The sequence below is a fragment of the Dama dama genome, chromosome 8 (genome assembly GCF_033118175.1).
Source record: "Dama dama isolate Ldn47 chromosome 8, ASM3311817v1, whole genome shotgun sequence".
In the NCBI taxonomy this organism is placed as follows: Eukaryota; Metazoa; Chordata; class Mammalia; order Artiodactyla; family Cervidae; genus Dama; species Dama dama.
Genome location: NC_083688.1, coordinates 21549201 through 21564592, shown reverse-complemented (window position 1 = coordinate 21564592; position 15392 = coordinate 21549201). Strand labels below are relative to the sequence as shown.

At 41.5% G+C, this 15392-nt stretch overlaps 1 protein-coding gene across 1 annotated transcript in view; it reads left to right on the top strand.

Annotated features, from left to right (window-relative positions):
- The window catches only part of NYAP2 (neuronal tyrosine-phosphorylated phosphoinositide-3-kinase adaptor 2), a 288785-nt gene that overhangs the window by 114863 nt on the left and 158530 nt on the right, over positions 1–15392 (top strand). The window contains exon 2 of the mRNA XM_061147893.1: positions 4386–4687. Coding sequence (XP_061003876.1) covers positions 4386–4687 — 302 coding nt within the window. The remainder of the gene's footprint in view (positions 1–4385; positions 4688–15392) is intronic.

Genomic DNA, 15392 nt, shown 5'->3' with positions numbered 1-15392 from the left:
CCCCAATCCCTCCCAGTGTCAGAGTCTTTTCCAATGAGTCAACTCTTCCCATGAGGTGGCCAAAGTATTGGAGTTTCAGCTTCAGCATCAGTCCTTCCAATGAACACCCAGGGCTGATCTCCTTTAGGATGGACTGGTTGGATCTCCTTGCAGTCCAAAGGACTCTCAAGAGTCTTCTCCAACACCACAGTTCAAAAGCACCAATTCTTTGGCTCTCAGCTTTCCTCACAGTCCAACTGTCACATCCATACATGACCACTGGAAAAACCATAGCCTTGACCAGACAGACCTTTGTTGGCAAAGTAATGTCTCTGCTTTTTAATATGTTGTCTAGGTTGGTCATAACTTTCCTTCCAAGGAGTAAGCATCTTTTAATTTCATGGCTGCAGTCACCATCTGCAGTGATTTTGGAGCCCAAAAAATTAAAGTCCGACACTGTTTCCACTGTCTCCCCATCTATTTCCCATGAAGTGATGGGACCAGATGCCATGATCTTAGTTTTCTGAATGTTGAGCTTTAAGCCAACTTTTTCACTCTCCTCTTTCACTTTCATCAAGAGGCTCTTTAGTTCTTCTTCACGTTCTGCCAGAAGGGTGGTGTCATCTGCATATCTGAGATTATTGATATTTCTCCCGGCAATCTTGATTCCAGCTTGTGCTTCTTCCAGCCCAGCGTTTCTCATGATGTACTCTGCATATAAGTTAAATAAGCAGGGTGACAATATACAGCCTTGACGTACTCCTTTTCCTATTTGGAACCAGTCTGTTGTTCCATGTCCAGTTCTAACTGTTGCTTCCTGACCTGCATACAGGTTTCTCTAGAGGCAGGTCAGGTGGTCTGGTATTTCCATCTCTTTCAGAATTTTCCACAGTTTATTGTGACCCACACAGTCAAAGACTTTGGCATAGTCAATAAAGCCGAAATAGCTGTTTTTCTGGAACTCTCTTGCTTTTTCAATGATCCAGTGAATGTTGGCAATTTGATCTCTAGTTCCTCTGCCTTTTCTAAAACCAGCTTGAACATCTGGAAGTTGACAGTTCACATATTGCTGAAGCCTGGCTTGGAGAATTGTGAGCATTACTTTACTAGCATGTGAGATGAGTGCAATTGTGCAGTAGTTTCAGCATTCTTTGGCATTGCCTTTCTTTGGGGTTGGAATGAAAACTGATCTTTTCCAGTCCTGTGGCCACTGCTGAGCTTTCCAAATTTGCTGACATATTGAGTGCAGCACTTTCACAGCAGCATCTTTCAGGATTTGAAATAGCTGAGCTGGAATTCCATCACCTCCACTTGCTTTGTTCGTAGTGATACTTCCTAAGGCCCGCTTGACTCCACATTCCAGGATGTCTGGCTCTAGGTGAGTGATCACACCATCGTGATTATCTGGGTTGTGAAGATCTTTTTTGTATAGCTCTGTGTATTCTTGCTACCTCTCCTTAATATCCTCTGCTTCTGTTAGGTCCATACTAATCCTGTCATTTATTGAGCCCATCTTTTCATGAAATATTCCCTTCGTATCTCTAATTTTCTTGAAGAGATCTCTACTCTATTCTATTGTTTTCCTCTATTTCTTTGTATTGATCCTGAGGAAGGCTTTCTTATCTCTCCTTGCTATTCTTTGGAACTCTGCATTCAAACGGGTATATCTTTCCTTTTCTCCTTTGCTTTTCACTTCTCTTCTTTTCACAGCTATTGGTAAGGCCTCCTCAGACAGTCATTTTGCTTTTTTGCATTTCTTTTTCTTGGGGATGGTCTTGATCCCTGTCTCCTGTACAATGTCATGAACCTCCATCCATAGTTCGTCAGGCACTCTGTCTATCAGATCTAGTCCCTTAAATCTATTTCTCACTTCCACTGTATAATCATAAGTGATTTGATTTAGGTCATACCTGAATGGTCTAGTGGTTTCCCCCACTTTCTTCAATTTAAGTCTCAATTTGGCAAAAAGGAGTTCATGATCTGAGCCACAGTCAGCTCCTGGTCTTGTTTTTGCTGACTGTATACAGCTTCTCCATCTTTGGCTGCAAAGAATATAATCAATCTGATTTCGGTGTTGACCATCTGGTGATGTCCATGTGTAGAGTCTTCTCTTCTGTTGTTGGAAGAGGGTGTTTGCTTTGACCAGTGCGTTCTCTTGGCAAAACTCTGTTAGCTTTGCCCTGCTTCATTCTGTACTCCAAGGCCAAATTTGCCTGTTACTCCAGGTATCACTTGACTTCCTACTTTTTTGCATTCCAGTCCCCTATAATGAAAAGGACATCTTTTTTGGGTGTTAGTTTTAAAAGCTCTTGTAGGTCTTCACAGAACTGTTCAACTTCAGCTTCTTCAGCATTACTGGTCAGGGCATAGACTTGAATTACCGTGATATTGAATCGTTTGCCTTGGAAACGAACAGAGATCATTCTGTCGTTTTTGAGATTGCATCCAAGTACTGCATTTCAGACTGTTTTGTTGAGTATGATGGCTACTCCATTTCTTCTAAGGGATTCCTGCCCACAGTAGTAGATATAATGGTCATCTGAGTTAAATTCACTCATTCCAGTCCATCTTAGTTCACTGATTCCTAGAATGTCAAAGTTGACTCTTGCCATCTGTTTGACCACTTCCAATTTGCCTTGACTCATGGACCTAACATTCCAGGTTCCCCTGCAATATTGCTCTTTACAGCATTTAACCTTGCTTCTAACATCAGTCCCATCCACAACTGGCTGTTGTTTTTGCTTTGGCTCCATCCCTTCATTCTTTCTGGAGTTATTTCTCCACTGATCTCCAGTAGCCTATTGGGCACCTACTGACCTGGGGAGTTCATCTTTCAGTGTCTTATCTTTTTGCCTTTTCATGCTGCTCACGGGGTTCTCAAGGCAAGAATACTGAAGTGGTTTGCCATTCCCTTCTCCAGGGGACCGCATTCTGTCAGACCTCTCCACCATGACCCGTCCGTCTTGGGTGGCCCCACACGGCATGGCTTAGTTTCACTGAGTCAGACAAGCTATGGTCCATATGCTCAGATTGGCTAGTTGTCTGTGATTGTGGTTTCAGTCTGTCTGCCCTCTGATGCCCTCTCTCAGCACCTACCGTCTTACTTGGATTTCTCTTACCTTGGACTTGGGGTATCTCTTCAAGGCTGCTCCAGCAAAGTGCAGCCACCGCCCCTAACCTTGGACGTGGGGTAGCTCCTCTCAGCCACTCCCGGCTGCTCTACTAATTTATCAGTAGAACTAAGTTACTAGTGTAACCAACGGATTCTGGAAACTGAAGAGAGACTGACCATTATTTTACTGATTTAAGCAAGTATTTCCCCATCCTTTCTTTCTTTCTTCCTTTCTTCCGTCCTTCCTTCCTTCACTTCCTCACCCCTTCCTGTCTGTCTCCCCCCTTGTATTCATAACAGAACCCCCTTTGTCGTTGCTGTTTGTTTTGTTTTACCCTCTATGCTAATTAGGTAAAAGTAGGGATGATCTTGTGAAGTTGAAAAGAGTTTCAAATGCTGCCTCAGTCATGTGTCAAAGGGTGGTCTATGACATATATGTACTAGTACGTATAAGTGAAGTGAGTGAAAATCACTCAGTCATGTCCAACTGTTTGCGACAGGCCTCCCTATCCATCACCAACTCCTAGAGTTTATCCAAACTCATGTCCATTGGGTTGGTGATGCCATCCAACCATCTCATACTCTGTCGTCCCCTTCTCCTCCTGCCCTCAATCTTTCCCAGGATCAGGATCTTTTCAAATGAGTCAGCTCTTGGCATCAAGTGGCCAAAACACTGGAGTTTCAGCTTCAACATCAGTCCTTCCAATAAACACCCAGGACTGATCTCCTTTAGGATGGACTGGTTGGATCTCCTTGCAGTCCAAGGGACTCTTAAGAGTCTTCTCCAACACCATAGTTCAAAAGCATCAATTCTTCGGTGCTTAACTTTCTTTATAGTCCAAGTCTCACATCCATACATAACGACCAGAAGAACCACAGCCTTGACTAGATGGACCTTTGTTGGCAAAGTAATGTCTCTGTTTTTTAATATGCTGTCTAGGTTAGTCATAACTTTTTTCCAAGGAGTAAGCATCTAACAAGATTTACCTGAAAGTAAAGAAAGAGGATTGAAGATGAAATGTTCTATGTGGTAGTTTTAGGCTTTTTTTGTTTGTTTATTTAGAATACTAATTTATGAGTATCTGGATACCAGTATAGCAGAATTTCTGATTACGGTCAAATCATATCCCTTTAATATCATATTGAATGCAAAAGTATAGAACATTTTCACGCTGTTGGAAATGTTTCTTTACCAGTCTCAAGTTAAAATGTGAACTGTCATCAGTTACAGACATACTTGTGCCCATGACGTTGCCCATCTTGGCTCACCTGGCGCCGGTTTCGTCTTTTACAGCATAGGTGGAGAAGTGGGGCGAGGCCACGAAGGAACCTACGTGGGCAAGCATTTCCGCATGGGATTCATGACGATGCCCGCGCCCCAGGACCGGCTGCCCCATCCTTGCTCCAGTGGCTTCTCGGTCAGGTCGCAGTCGCTGCATTCTGTCGGGGGCACAGACGACGACAGCAGCTGTGCCTCCCGGAGACAACCACCCCCCAAGCCCAAGCGGGACCCCAGTACCAAGCTGAGCACGTCATCTGAGACGGTCAACAGTACGGCGGCCAGCAAGAGCGGGAAAGGCCCCGAGCGGACCGAAGGTAAAACCGGCCAGGCCCATTTCACCTAGAATGAGGCTTCACACAAGTGTCCGGATCCGCATACCCACCAGCATCTGCCTTCCTCCCTGGGTCACATGATCTTGTCTCTTCAACACCTTAAATCTTAAAAAAGAAGAATAGGGGTGGGAGGGGGTGGTGTGTGGCTGTTCATTGGAGTGTTGCCAAATGACACCCCCCCACAATATATTTAATTTATGTCACCAAAAAAGGGTGTGAGTTTTCTAGCCCCCTTTAAGGGGCTTTGAATCATTAGGAAATTATTTTGCCTAGCAGTACATCTAAAATCTGTATTTATTTTTTTTGCTTTTATTCCTGTTACTTGTATAATTATAGACCTATCATGAGATTCCCAGGTGGTGCTAGTGGTAAAGAACTCGCCTGCCAGTGTAGAAGAGGTGAGAGATAGGTTGGCTGCCTGGGTGGGGAAGATCCCCTAGAGGAGAGAAAGGCAACTCACTCCAGTATTCGTGCCTGGAGAATCCCCTGGACAGAGGAGCCTGGCAGACTGCAGTCCATAGGGTTGCACTGAGCAACTTAGCACCACTGCACGCATCATGAAATCATGAGGGGGGGCTTTGTAATGCCAGAAAATATAAAAAAGAAAAATCGTAGTCGTCTTTAGAAATAATCATTTCTTAATCATTTTGGTGTACTTCCAATGAATTTGAATTTATGCATGCATGTATGTACATTTGTAGCCTCTACTTCAATCCCTGTCTTCTGTTTTTTACCACATCTATGTTTTTTTTTTTTTTTCTCAGCCATGAAGTACATAAATCAAATATATCTTAGTCTCTTTGTTGGTCTATAATTATAAATTAGGTCAGATTAACCCCAGATCTCACTGGTACTTTAGCCTTGCTTGAATAAATCAGTTTCAGCTTTCCTGAAATTTTCCTGAGAGTCCCTTGGAGGGCAAGTAGTCCCAAGGGAGTTTTGATACAGGTGCATTCAGATGGCTGTGTGTCAGCTGTGGAAGATGCTTCGGGGCGTCCAGTGCTGACTGGACTTGTGACTGGCTTGAGAGCACGTCTCCCCCAGGTCCCATGGTCTTTCTCTTACCCTGTCTCTCCCTGACATTCTTCCCCAATGGCTCACCTGAGCACCTGGTATTCCAAGTTTCCCAGTAGCTTGCAACAAACACTGGACACCAGCTGGTCCCTTCCTTAACTGGGAAGGTTTCTTTGCCACTGAGGCTCTCCAGTCCTTCACAAAAGCTCCCTCATCTTGTGGTCTAATCCTCCCACAGAAACGTAAACCTAGCCTACGGTATGGTTACCCATGAGGCGTATTCCATCTCTTCTAATATTTTCATCTCTCCTTTCACCTGTATCAGTGTCCAAGGGCATATTTAGCCAAAAAGCAAAAGCCTCAGAGAATACTGAAGAATACAAATAAATGCCTGGAGATTGAGCTAATCCATACTTTCTTCAGGGAAAATCTCCAGTTAATCTCAGTTTTTCCTACTTCATATACAGTCAGAAATAGTCACAATTATGGGTATGTGTGTGAGATTATATGTGTGGATAATATGCATTTGTGCATATTTATGAAATTGAAATCCTAGTGCATAGTTTTGTGCTTTATATTTTCACTTGTTTTCTTGTGATTATTGTCCATGGCATTCTGTTTGTTGGGAAACACCATTTTTAAGGAAGGGCGTGCACTTCATGGTACTTTATGCAATTGTTATCTCTTTGATGAAGTCTTAGTTGGGCTTCCCTGGTGGCTCAGCTGGTAAAGAACCCACCTGCAGTGCAGGAGACCCAGGTTCAATCCCTGGGTCAGGAAGATCCCCTGGAGGAGGGAATGGCAACCCACTCCAGTATTCTTGCCTGAAGAATTCCATGGACATAGGAGCCTGGCAGGCTACAGCCCATGGGACCTCAGAGTCAGACATGACTGAGCGACTAATACTCAACACACCAGATTGGTTCCAGTCTGTTCTGCTGTAATCAATCACACTGCAATGAAGGGTTGTGTGTGTGTGTGTGGGGGGGGGGGGGGTTTGTCTGTTTGTGTAACTCTTTTGTTCCTCTACCTTGAAACAGATTTGAATTCTGAGTCTTTTTTTCTCATGATTCAAGGTTATCAGTATGCCCTACAACTTGTAACATACTGATGTTTTAGAGATAGTGTTTAATTTACTTGTTAATAAACTAAAAGACTCTAGAGATCTGCGTTCTGTAAATTTTAAATATTGTTCTTAAGTTTTCCCTGATATTGATACCTGATGCCTTTCATTTCTCTTTATAGTCTATGAGGTTATTTCCAGAAGTCACATCTTCTTACTTGTACTGCCAGAAAACTACATAATCAATTACATTGCATTGTTTTCAAAAGCAGATTATCATTTAGAACAATGGTGTCTGAATGATGAGGGCCTGAGTGTAATCTAAAATGATTCAAGAATAAAGGGGGATAAAAGAACCATCGGAAGGGGAGGCGAAAAGGAATCAGACAAGGTGAGCGGCCAGTAAAGGATGTGCTATAAGGCTAGGTAACGCTGCTGGAAACACTTGAAAGCAGTGTAACATACACACCTCAAAATAGTCCCCTCCCTGGGGAGGGGAGCTTGAGGTCTTCAAAGTGGTCATGTGGAAAATTATGATTGTCCCACAGAAGAAACATTTGAGTGGTGATTCAATTGTCTTAAAGACAGAACTGATTACCATTCACTTGAGATGCTTCAGGTAGCTAAATCCTGAGATAGAGAAACTCATAAGTCTCTCAGATCCCTTCACCATCTCAAGATCTAAGGCTCTAAATAGCTCATTATCAAAGAGAAGACAGGAAATCTGTTATCTTTATTAGTTCTGAGGCAGAAGAGAAGACAGTGAGTAAATTAAAGCAGTAGCAAAGGCTTATCTCAGACTTGGAAAACTACCTTATGATCGGTAAGGCTTATTAAACACGAAGTTGAAGTTCAACATCTCTCTTCTAAAGGACTTCTAGGGTGGTTAAAGAGCCTTCAGCTATAGTGCCTCTTTGAGGATGGTCAGTGGACCGGATGGACTATTAAGATTCAGTGCAGAAATGGTCAACTTTTATAGAAGAGTGATTTTTCAATGCAAATTTCAGCTTCTCTTTGGAGCACTTAATCAAAAGGCAACTGCAGAACTGGATATATTCAAATCTCTTTTACCAAGGTATGACTTCAATAACAGGAGAGAATCAGAGCTCAGTTCAAAGATGGGAAAAAAATCTTGAGCCCAAATGCATGCATTCATATGTGTGTACTCAAAGCCAAAATTATATAACTATGTAGATTGTTCTTTTATGAATCCTCAACTCTTTGTAATTGTGAGTTAACTGGACTTCATTACGGAGCATGTGTTTTTTTTTTTACAATTTTTCTAGCTATCAGAATTGTAACAAAGATGAAGAGTGACTTTTATAAATCTTAGTTTGTCTTTTCTTTTTACATTAAATGTCAGCAAAATCAAAATATTGATTCTGGGGCATTAGAATGATTTCCATGGTAACCAGCTTCTATTTAAGTCAGGGATTATGACTTCCCTGGGGATGAAAGTAGAAAGGAAATGGCCTTGTAGCAAAACAGCTTTCAGAGTAGGAAAGAAATAGTTTAATGATGAACACAAACAAAAAAATCACATACCAGGAAAAGTATAATTTAGCTTTTAAAAATTGCAATTGTGTCATACTGAAAATATATATTTGCAATTCTATTTTAAGATCTTTCATAATGACACATTTCAAAATGTATACAGTAGAGTAGATAAATTGACCATAAATATGCAATAGATATTTTAATTGCTCTTTCTATTGCTTCAGCGTAATACCTGCTGAGTTTGAGGAATGATTAGACGAAGTAAAAGGAGCTAACTAGAAAGGATGAGAGACCTGACAACTACTACTTCAGGAAAGAGCAGTAATTGTGCAAACTCACATTCTCCATTCCCATTGTTCAGCTCAACATGTATTTCATTTCCTAATAGAGTCATTCATAGAGATGCTCTGTGGTGCAGGCAAAAGAGACTGTGCTTAGAATCTACAAGCAAATATTGACTTTGAGACAGTGATCTAATGAGACTGTTTCTTTCACCTTTAAAATGATGATGAAGCACTGAAAACTAATCATACCCTGCCCCTCTCACAGCCTCATGACCATACAGTAGGCTAATGCCCACAACTGTGCATGGTAAAAAGAAAACACTATACAAATGTAAGTTCATATGATTTTAAACATGTACTTACACTTATTAACTGAACTGAACTGAACTGACTTATTAACGTGCCAGAATAACACGAAATTTTGGTTTCATGTGCATGCATGCTAAATTTCTTCAGTGGCGTCTGACTCTTTGCGACCTCGTGAACTGTAGCCTGCCAGGCTCCTCTGTCCATGGGATTCTCTAGGCAAGAATACTGGAGTGGGTCGTCCTTCCCTTCTGCAGGGGATCTTCCCATAGCACATATATTAAAAATAAATAGCAGAAATATAGTGGTTTGTTTCCTCTTTGCCCACTTTCTGAAGAGATTTTATTATTAATGGGTGTTGAATTTTATCAAAAAAAATTTTTGCTTTTATTGAGATGATCATACGGTTTTTGCTTTTCAGTTTGTTAATGTGTTGCCTCACACTGATTTGCAGATATTGATAAATTCTTGTATTCCTTGGATAAGTCCCACTTGATCACGTGGTATGATCCTTTTAATGTTTTGTTGGATTCAGTTTGCTAGTATTTTTCAGAAAATTTTTGCATGTATGTTCATCAATGATAAAAATGTTAGTCACTCAGTCATATCCAACTCTTTGTGACCCCATGTATCATAGCCTGGGCTCCTCTGTCCATAGAATTCTCCAGGCAAGAATTCTGGAATGGGTTGCCATTCTCTTCTCCAGGGGATCTTCCTGATCCAGGGCCTGAACCTCTGTCTCCTGCATTGCATGCAGACTCTTTACCATCTAAGCCACTAGGGAAGCCCTCATTTTGGTCTGTAATTTTCTTTTTTTGTAATATCTTCTTCTGGTTTTGGCATCAGGGTGATAGTGGCCTCGCAGAATGACCTTGGGAGTGTTCCTTCTTCTGCAATTTTTTGGGGAAAATTTTAGAAAGATAGGTGTTAAGTCTTCTCTAAATGTTTGAGAGAATTCACCTGTGAAGCCATCTGGACCTGGACTTTTGTTAGTTGGAAGTTTTTAAATCACTGTTTCAATTTCAGTACCTGTTATGGATCTGTTCATATTTCCCATTTCTTCCTGTTTCAATCTTGGAAGGTTGTACCTTTCTAAGAATTTGTCCATCTTTTCAATTTTATTGACATATAGTTTACAGACAGAAACAGACTTACAGACATCAGAAACAAACTGTGGTTAATGAAGGGGCAATGTATGTGGGGGGAGGGATAACTTGAATTTGGGATGAACATATATACATTACTATATGTATGATAGATAACCAAAAAGGACCTCTATATAGCACAAGGAACTCTACTCAATATTCTATGATAACTTATATGAGAAAAGAATCCAAAAAAGAATGAATATATGTATGTGCATCACTGAATCACTTTGATGTACACCTGAAATTAACACAACATTGTAAATCAACTACACTCCAGTAAAATTGAATAAATTAATAAATACATAAGACAGGAAAATAAAAACCATACACACATACCTGACATGTTAGGCTTAAAATTTTTACACAATGACCCAAATAAACAGAGAAATATTCTCTAGTTGTAATAAACTCTTCATAATAGCATGACATGAATATGTTTAGTGTAATGAAGAAAACATATTTTTATTAAATCAAGTATTTCTATACTTTAGACTCCATTAAAAAACTTAAGTATTCTTTTTTTGAAGTATAATTAAAGTATACCACTATGTTAGTTGGTCCTTTCCAGGTAGAGCTAGTGGAAAAGAATCAGACTGCCAATGCAGGAGATATTAAGAGACATGGGTTCGATTCCTGGGTTGGGAAGACCTTTTGGAGGAGGGCATGGCCGCCTATTCCAGTATTCTTACCTGGAGAATCCCATGGACAGAGGAGCCTGGTGGCCTACAGTCCATAAGGTCGCAAAGAATCAGATACAACTGAAGCGACTGAGCATGCAAGCATTATGTTAGTTTCAGCTGTACAACATATTGATTCAATATTTGGATGTGTTGCATAATGATCACCATGATAAGTCTAGTTAGCATCCATCACCACACATATTACCTACTTTTTGGTGATGAGAACTTTTAGAATTTATTCTCTTAGCAACTTTTAAGTATGCAATACAGTATTATTAACTGTAGTCACCATGCTGTACATTCCATTCCCAGGACTTACTAGAAGTCTGTTCTTTTCAACCCTCTTTACCATTTCTCACACACCTCCAAAACTAAGTGTTCTTAACTTTCTTTTGTTTTAAACTCTTCTTTCAAGTAAATCTCAACACTTAATTTATTATATTGCTTCATGATTATCTTCAGAAGACAATGAATTTGGATGGTTCTCCTGGTTTCTGATGTTACCTTCTAGATATATTTGTTAGAGTCATATCTATGAATCAAAATTTGGAATACATACAGAAACATTTGGAATCACAACGTGTCCTCAAAATCTTGAACTGTGAGGTTAAGCCAGAACCAAAGGAAGACTAAGTTCATTATAGGGTCACTGCCTCACAAAATAAAAAGTGCAAATCCCTCTTTCAAGATTACCAAAGTAGATTACAGTCTTCAGCAATGTTGCTTTTCTTTTCTTTATTTATTCTGCAAATTCTTTGAGTGTCTACCTGGTTGTAGGGAGATCCAGCACTGAACAAAATAGAAATGGTCTTTCCCTTCATGTTCTTCATATGTGCTCAGTCACTTGAGCCGTGTCCGACTCTGCAACCCCATGGACTGTAAGCCCACAGGCTCCTCTGTCCATGGGATTCTCCAGGCAAGAACACTGGAGTGGGGTGCCCTGCCCTCTTCCAGGGGATCTTCCCGACCCAAGGATCAAACCTGCATCTGTTATGTCTCCTGCATTGGCAGGCAGGTTCTACCACTATTGCCACATGGAGAGTTCTTCCTTCATGTTACTTACAACCAATTTTGTTTCCAATTCTCTAGTTCAGACTGTTTCCCTCTATTTACACCATGAGGCAAGCACTGATTTGTTTTTGTTGTCGTAGTTCAGTTGCTCAGTCATGTCCAACTCTTTGTAACCCCCCTGTCCTTCACCATCTCCTGAAGCTTGCTCAGACTCTTGTGTCTGGTTCTAACTGTTGCTTCTTGACTTGCATACATGTTTCTCAACACTGATTTACAGGAATCTTTTCTGGAAAACAGAAAATCTGGCATGACAACCACGTGAGCATCATCTGTGTAATTAGTTGTTTAACTCTGGAAGAAACAGTTTAGCACATTTTAATAATGTGTTTTTATCCTACAAAGAATATTTGCTGCTCTTTCATTGTTCAGTGCTAACAATTTAAACATGCCTGTATCTGATTTTGTACCAATATACAGCTTTGTAGGCAATCTATGGGCATTTGAGGGGAGAGGAGAAACAAATTGAATGTGCTTTTTATGTTGGGGAATTTACAAGTTTCCCAGGTCAGAATTCCAGTTTGGGAACTTGAATAAGCCCCAGTCAGAGCCAGCCGTAAATTCGGTTTTACTTTTTCTCAGTGACTAGCCCAGATTTCTGATCCTTACAAGATATTTATAAAAATTAGACTATGCCTTTTATGACTCAGCATGAAATATTAGAAAAATATGGGCTTCAGAGGGAAACAGACATTGGTTTCATATCTGTGCTGCCAACATTTAATACACTCTCTCTCACAGACACAGTTTTCTCATCTGTACTATCGGAATAGCAATATTGGTCTTAGGCGGTGGGTAGAATCTTGTCCAAGATTTTTATCCAGGATTCCCCACTCCCTGGTATACTCACCTTGAATATTCCCTGGAACTCTCATACCATTGGTGGCCTTAAGATTAAGGGGGCCATGTAGCAAGGAATGTGTTGTTGTTTGTCGCTGTTCAGTACCTAGTCATTTCTGAGTCTTTGCGATCCCATGGACTGCAGGTTGCCAGGCTTCCCAGTCCTTCACTGTCTCCCAGAGTTTGCTCAAACTCATGTCCATTGAGTCAATGATGCCATCCAATCATCTCATCCTCTGTCGTCCTCTTCTCCTCCTGCCCTCAATCGTTCCTAGCATTAGGGTCTTTAAAGTCAAGGAATGCTGGCAGTCTCTATCAACTGAGCGTAGTCTCTGGCTAAAAGCCAGCAAGGAAACAGGGACTTCAGTCCTATAACTACAGAATCTGAATTCTGCCAACAACAATACTCACCTTAGAAGCAGAGTTTCTTCTAGAATCTCCAAAAATGTAGCCTGGCTGCCACCTCGATTTCAGTCAGTGGGACCCTGAGCAGAGATCCCAGCCTTCTGGATTCTGGCCATGCCCAGTGAAAGTGAAAGGCACTCAGTCATGTCCGACTCTTTATGACCCCATAGACTCTACAGTCCATGGAATTCTTCAGGCCAGAATATTGGAGTGGGTAGCCTTTCCCTTCTCCAGGGGATCTTCCCAACCCAGGGATCAAACCCAGGTCTTCCACGTTGCAGACAGATTCTTTACCAGCTGAACCACAAGAGAAGCCCAAGAATACTGGAGTGGGTAGCCTATCCCTTCTCCAGAGGATCTTCCCGACCCAGGAATCAACCTGGGGTCTCCTGCATTGCAGGCAGATTCTTTACCAACTGAGCTAGGAAGGAAGCCCAGCCATGTCCATACTTCGGATGCATAGATCCAAGAGTTAATAGAGGGGTACTGATTTTTAAGCTGCTGTATTTTTGATAACTTGTTATTGTAGTGATAGAAAAATAATCCATTTTACTAAATTATTGGGCAGAAAAAGTGGGGTAAAACTCATTGGCAAAGCATATAGCTTAGAACCTGGAGAAGAGCAGATCCTCAGCAACCTCGCTGCCCTTCTCAATGTGTGTGCCTGCTGTCTCTTCAGGCCTGTCTGACTCTTTATGATCCTATGGACTGTAGTCCACTATGCTCCTCTGTCCTTGGAATTTCCCAGGCAAGAATACTGAAGTAGGTTATCATGCGCTCCTCCAGGAGATCTTTCCGACCCATAGATCAAACCTATGACTCTTAGGTCTTCTGCATTGCAGACAGATTCTTTACTACTAAGACAGTGCTGGTGGTTTTCCAGATTTCTCGGGTCAGACTTTGAAAGTAAACAAGATGATAGAAGCCCAGAAAATGCTGACATACTAGGTCTCTTGAATGCCTGCTTAACTCTTTCTGAATTTGTGTGGATCTTTTTCTGAGAGGATCTGTCCTTTCTTGCCAGCAGTTTTTGTTCTTTCAAAGGACTCAGTGATGGCTTTTCAGTGGTGTTTTCAATGACTCATTTAAATGACTGCAACTTGCAGGCTTCGAGCCTTTTTTTCTTGTAACAAGTGGCACTTGTGGTTCACAGCAGGCTTTCTAGAAGTCTTCAAAGCTCCATTTAGCACCACACTAATGAAACACAAGGAAAGTGGAAAACAAGCCCTTGAAATCTTCATCGTTTTGGCACTGGGTAGTATTCTAGTGTATGTTCTTGTTGGTTTGATGGGATGAGACGTGGAGAATTGTCACTGAAGGCCCACATTCCTAGGTTTCACTTTCCAGGTTGACAGAATCAGAAACTGCTGGGCTTCCTGGTGTAAAAGCCATCTGTCAAACCAGGCTGCTCAGACAGAGATAGAGTTGTCTGACTACAGCGTGTGATCTTTTTCTAAACGTACCCCGAGGCCCATGAATGAAACTATTTGTAAGTCAAATCATCTTTCCCTTGGTCCTGGCTTTTGATTCTAGTCCAGAGAACTACCCTGCCTCTTTCTGGTCTCACCCAACACCCTTTCAGTAACACTCTGGATTTGGTCTCATTTGTCTCAGTGTCTGAAATTCATAAGAGGATTTTTATCCATGGGTGTTGCTACTGATGGCATCTTCCACAACAGACCAATAAGCTCAAACTTCCCAAGTATCTGTTCTGATCATGGCATTGATTGTGGAGTATTCGATTGCTATACTGTCCTTAGTCACTGAGTCGTGTCTGACTCTTTGCAACCCCCTGGACTGTAGCCTGACAGGCTCCTCTTCCCATGCGATTCTCCAGGCAAGAATACTGGAGTGGGTAACCATTCCCTTCTCCAGGGAATTTCACAACCCAGGGCTTGAACCTGGCTTTCCTGCATTGCAGGGAGATTCCTGACTGTCTAAGTCACCAGGAAAGCTCCGTTGGCGTATTCAGTTCAGTTCAGTTATTCAGTCATGACTGACTCTGTGATCCCATGGACAGCAGCACGCTAGGCTTCCCTGTCCGTCACTAACTCCCAGAGCTTACTCAAACTCATGTCCATCAAGTCGTTGATACCATACAACCATCTCATTCTCTGTCATCCCTTTCTCCACCTGCCTTCAATTTTTCCCAGCATCAGGGTATTTTCAAATGACATTTCTATACAGCAGGTGGCCAAAGTATTGGAGTTTCAGCTTCAGCATCAGTCCTTCCAATAAATGTTCAGGATTGATTTCCTTTAGGATGGATTGGTTGGATCTCCTTGCTGTCCAAGGGACTCTCAAGAGTCTTCTCCAACACCACAGTTCAAAAGCATCAATTCTTAGGTGCTCAGCTTTCTTTATAGTCCAACTTTCATATCC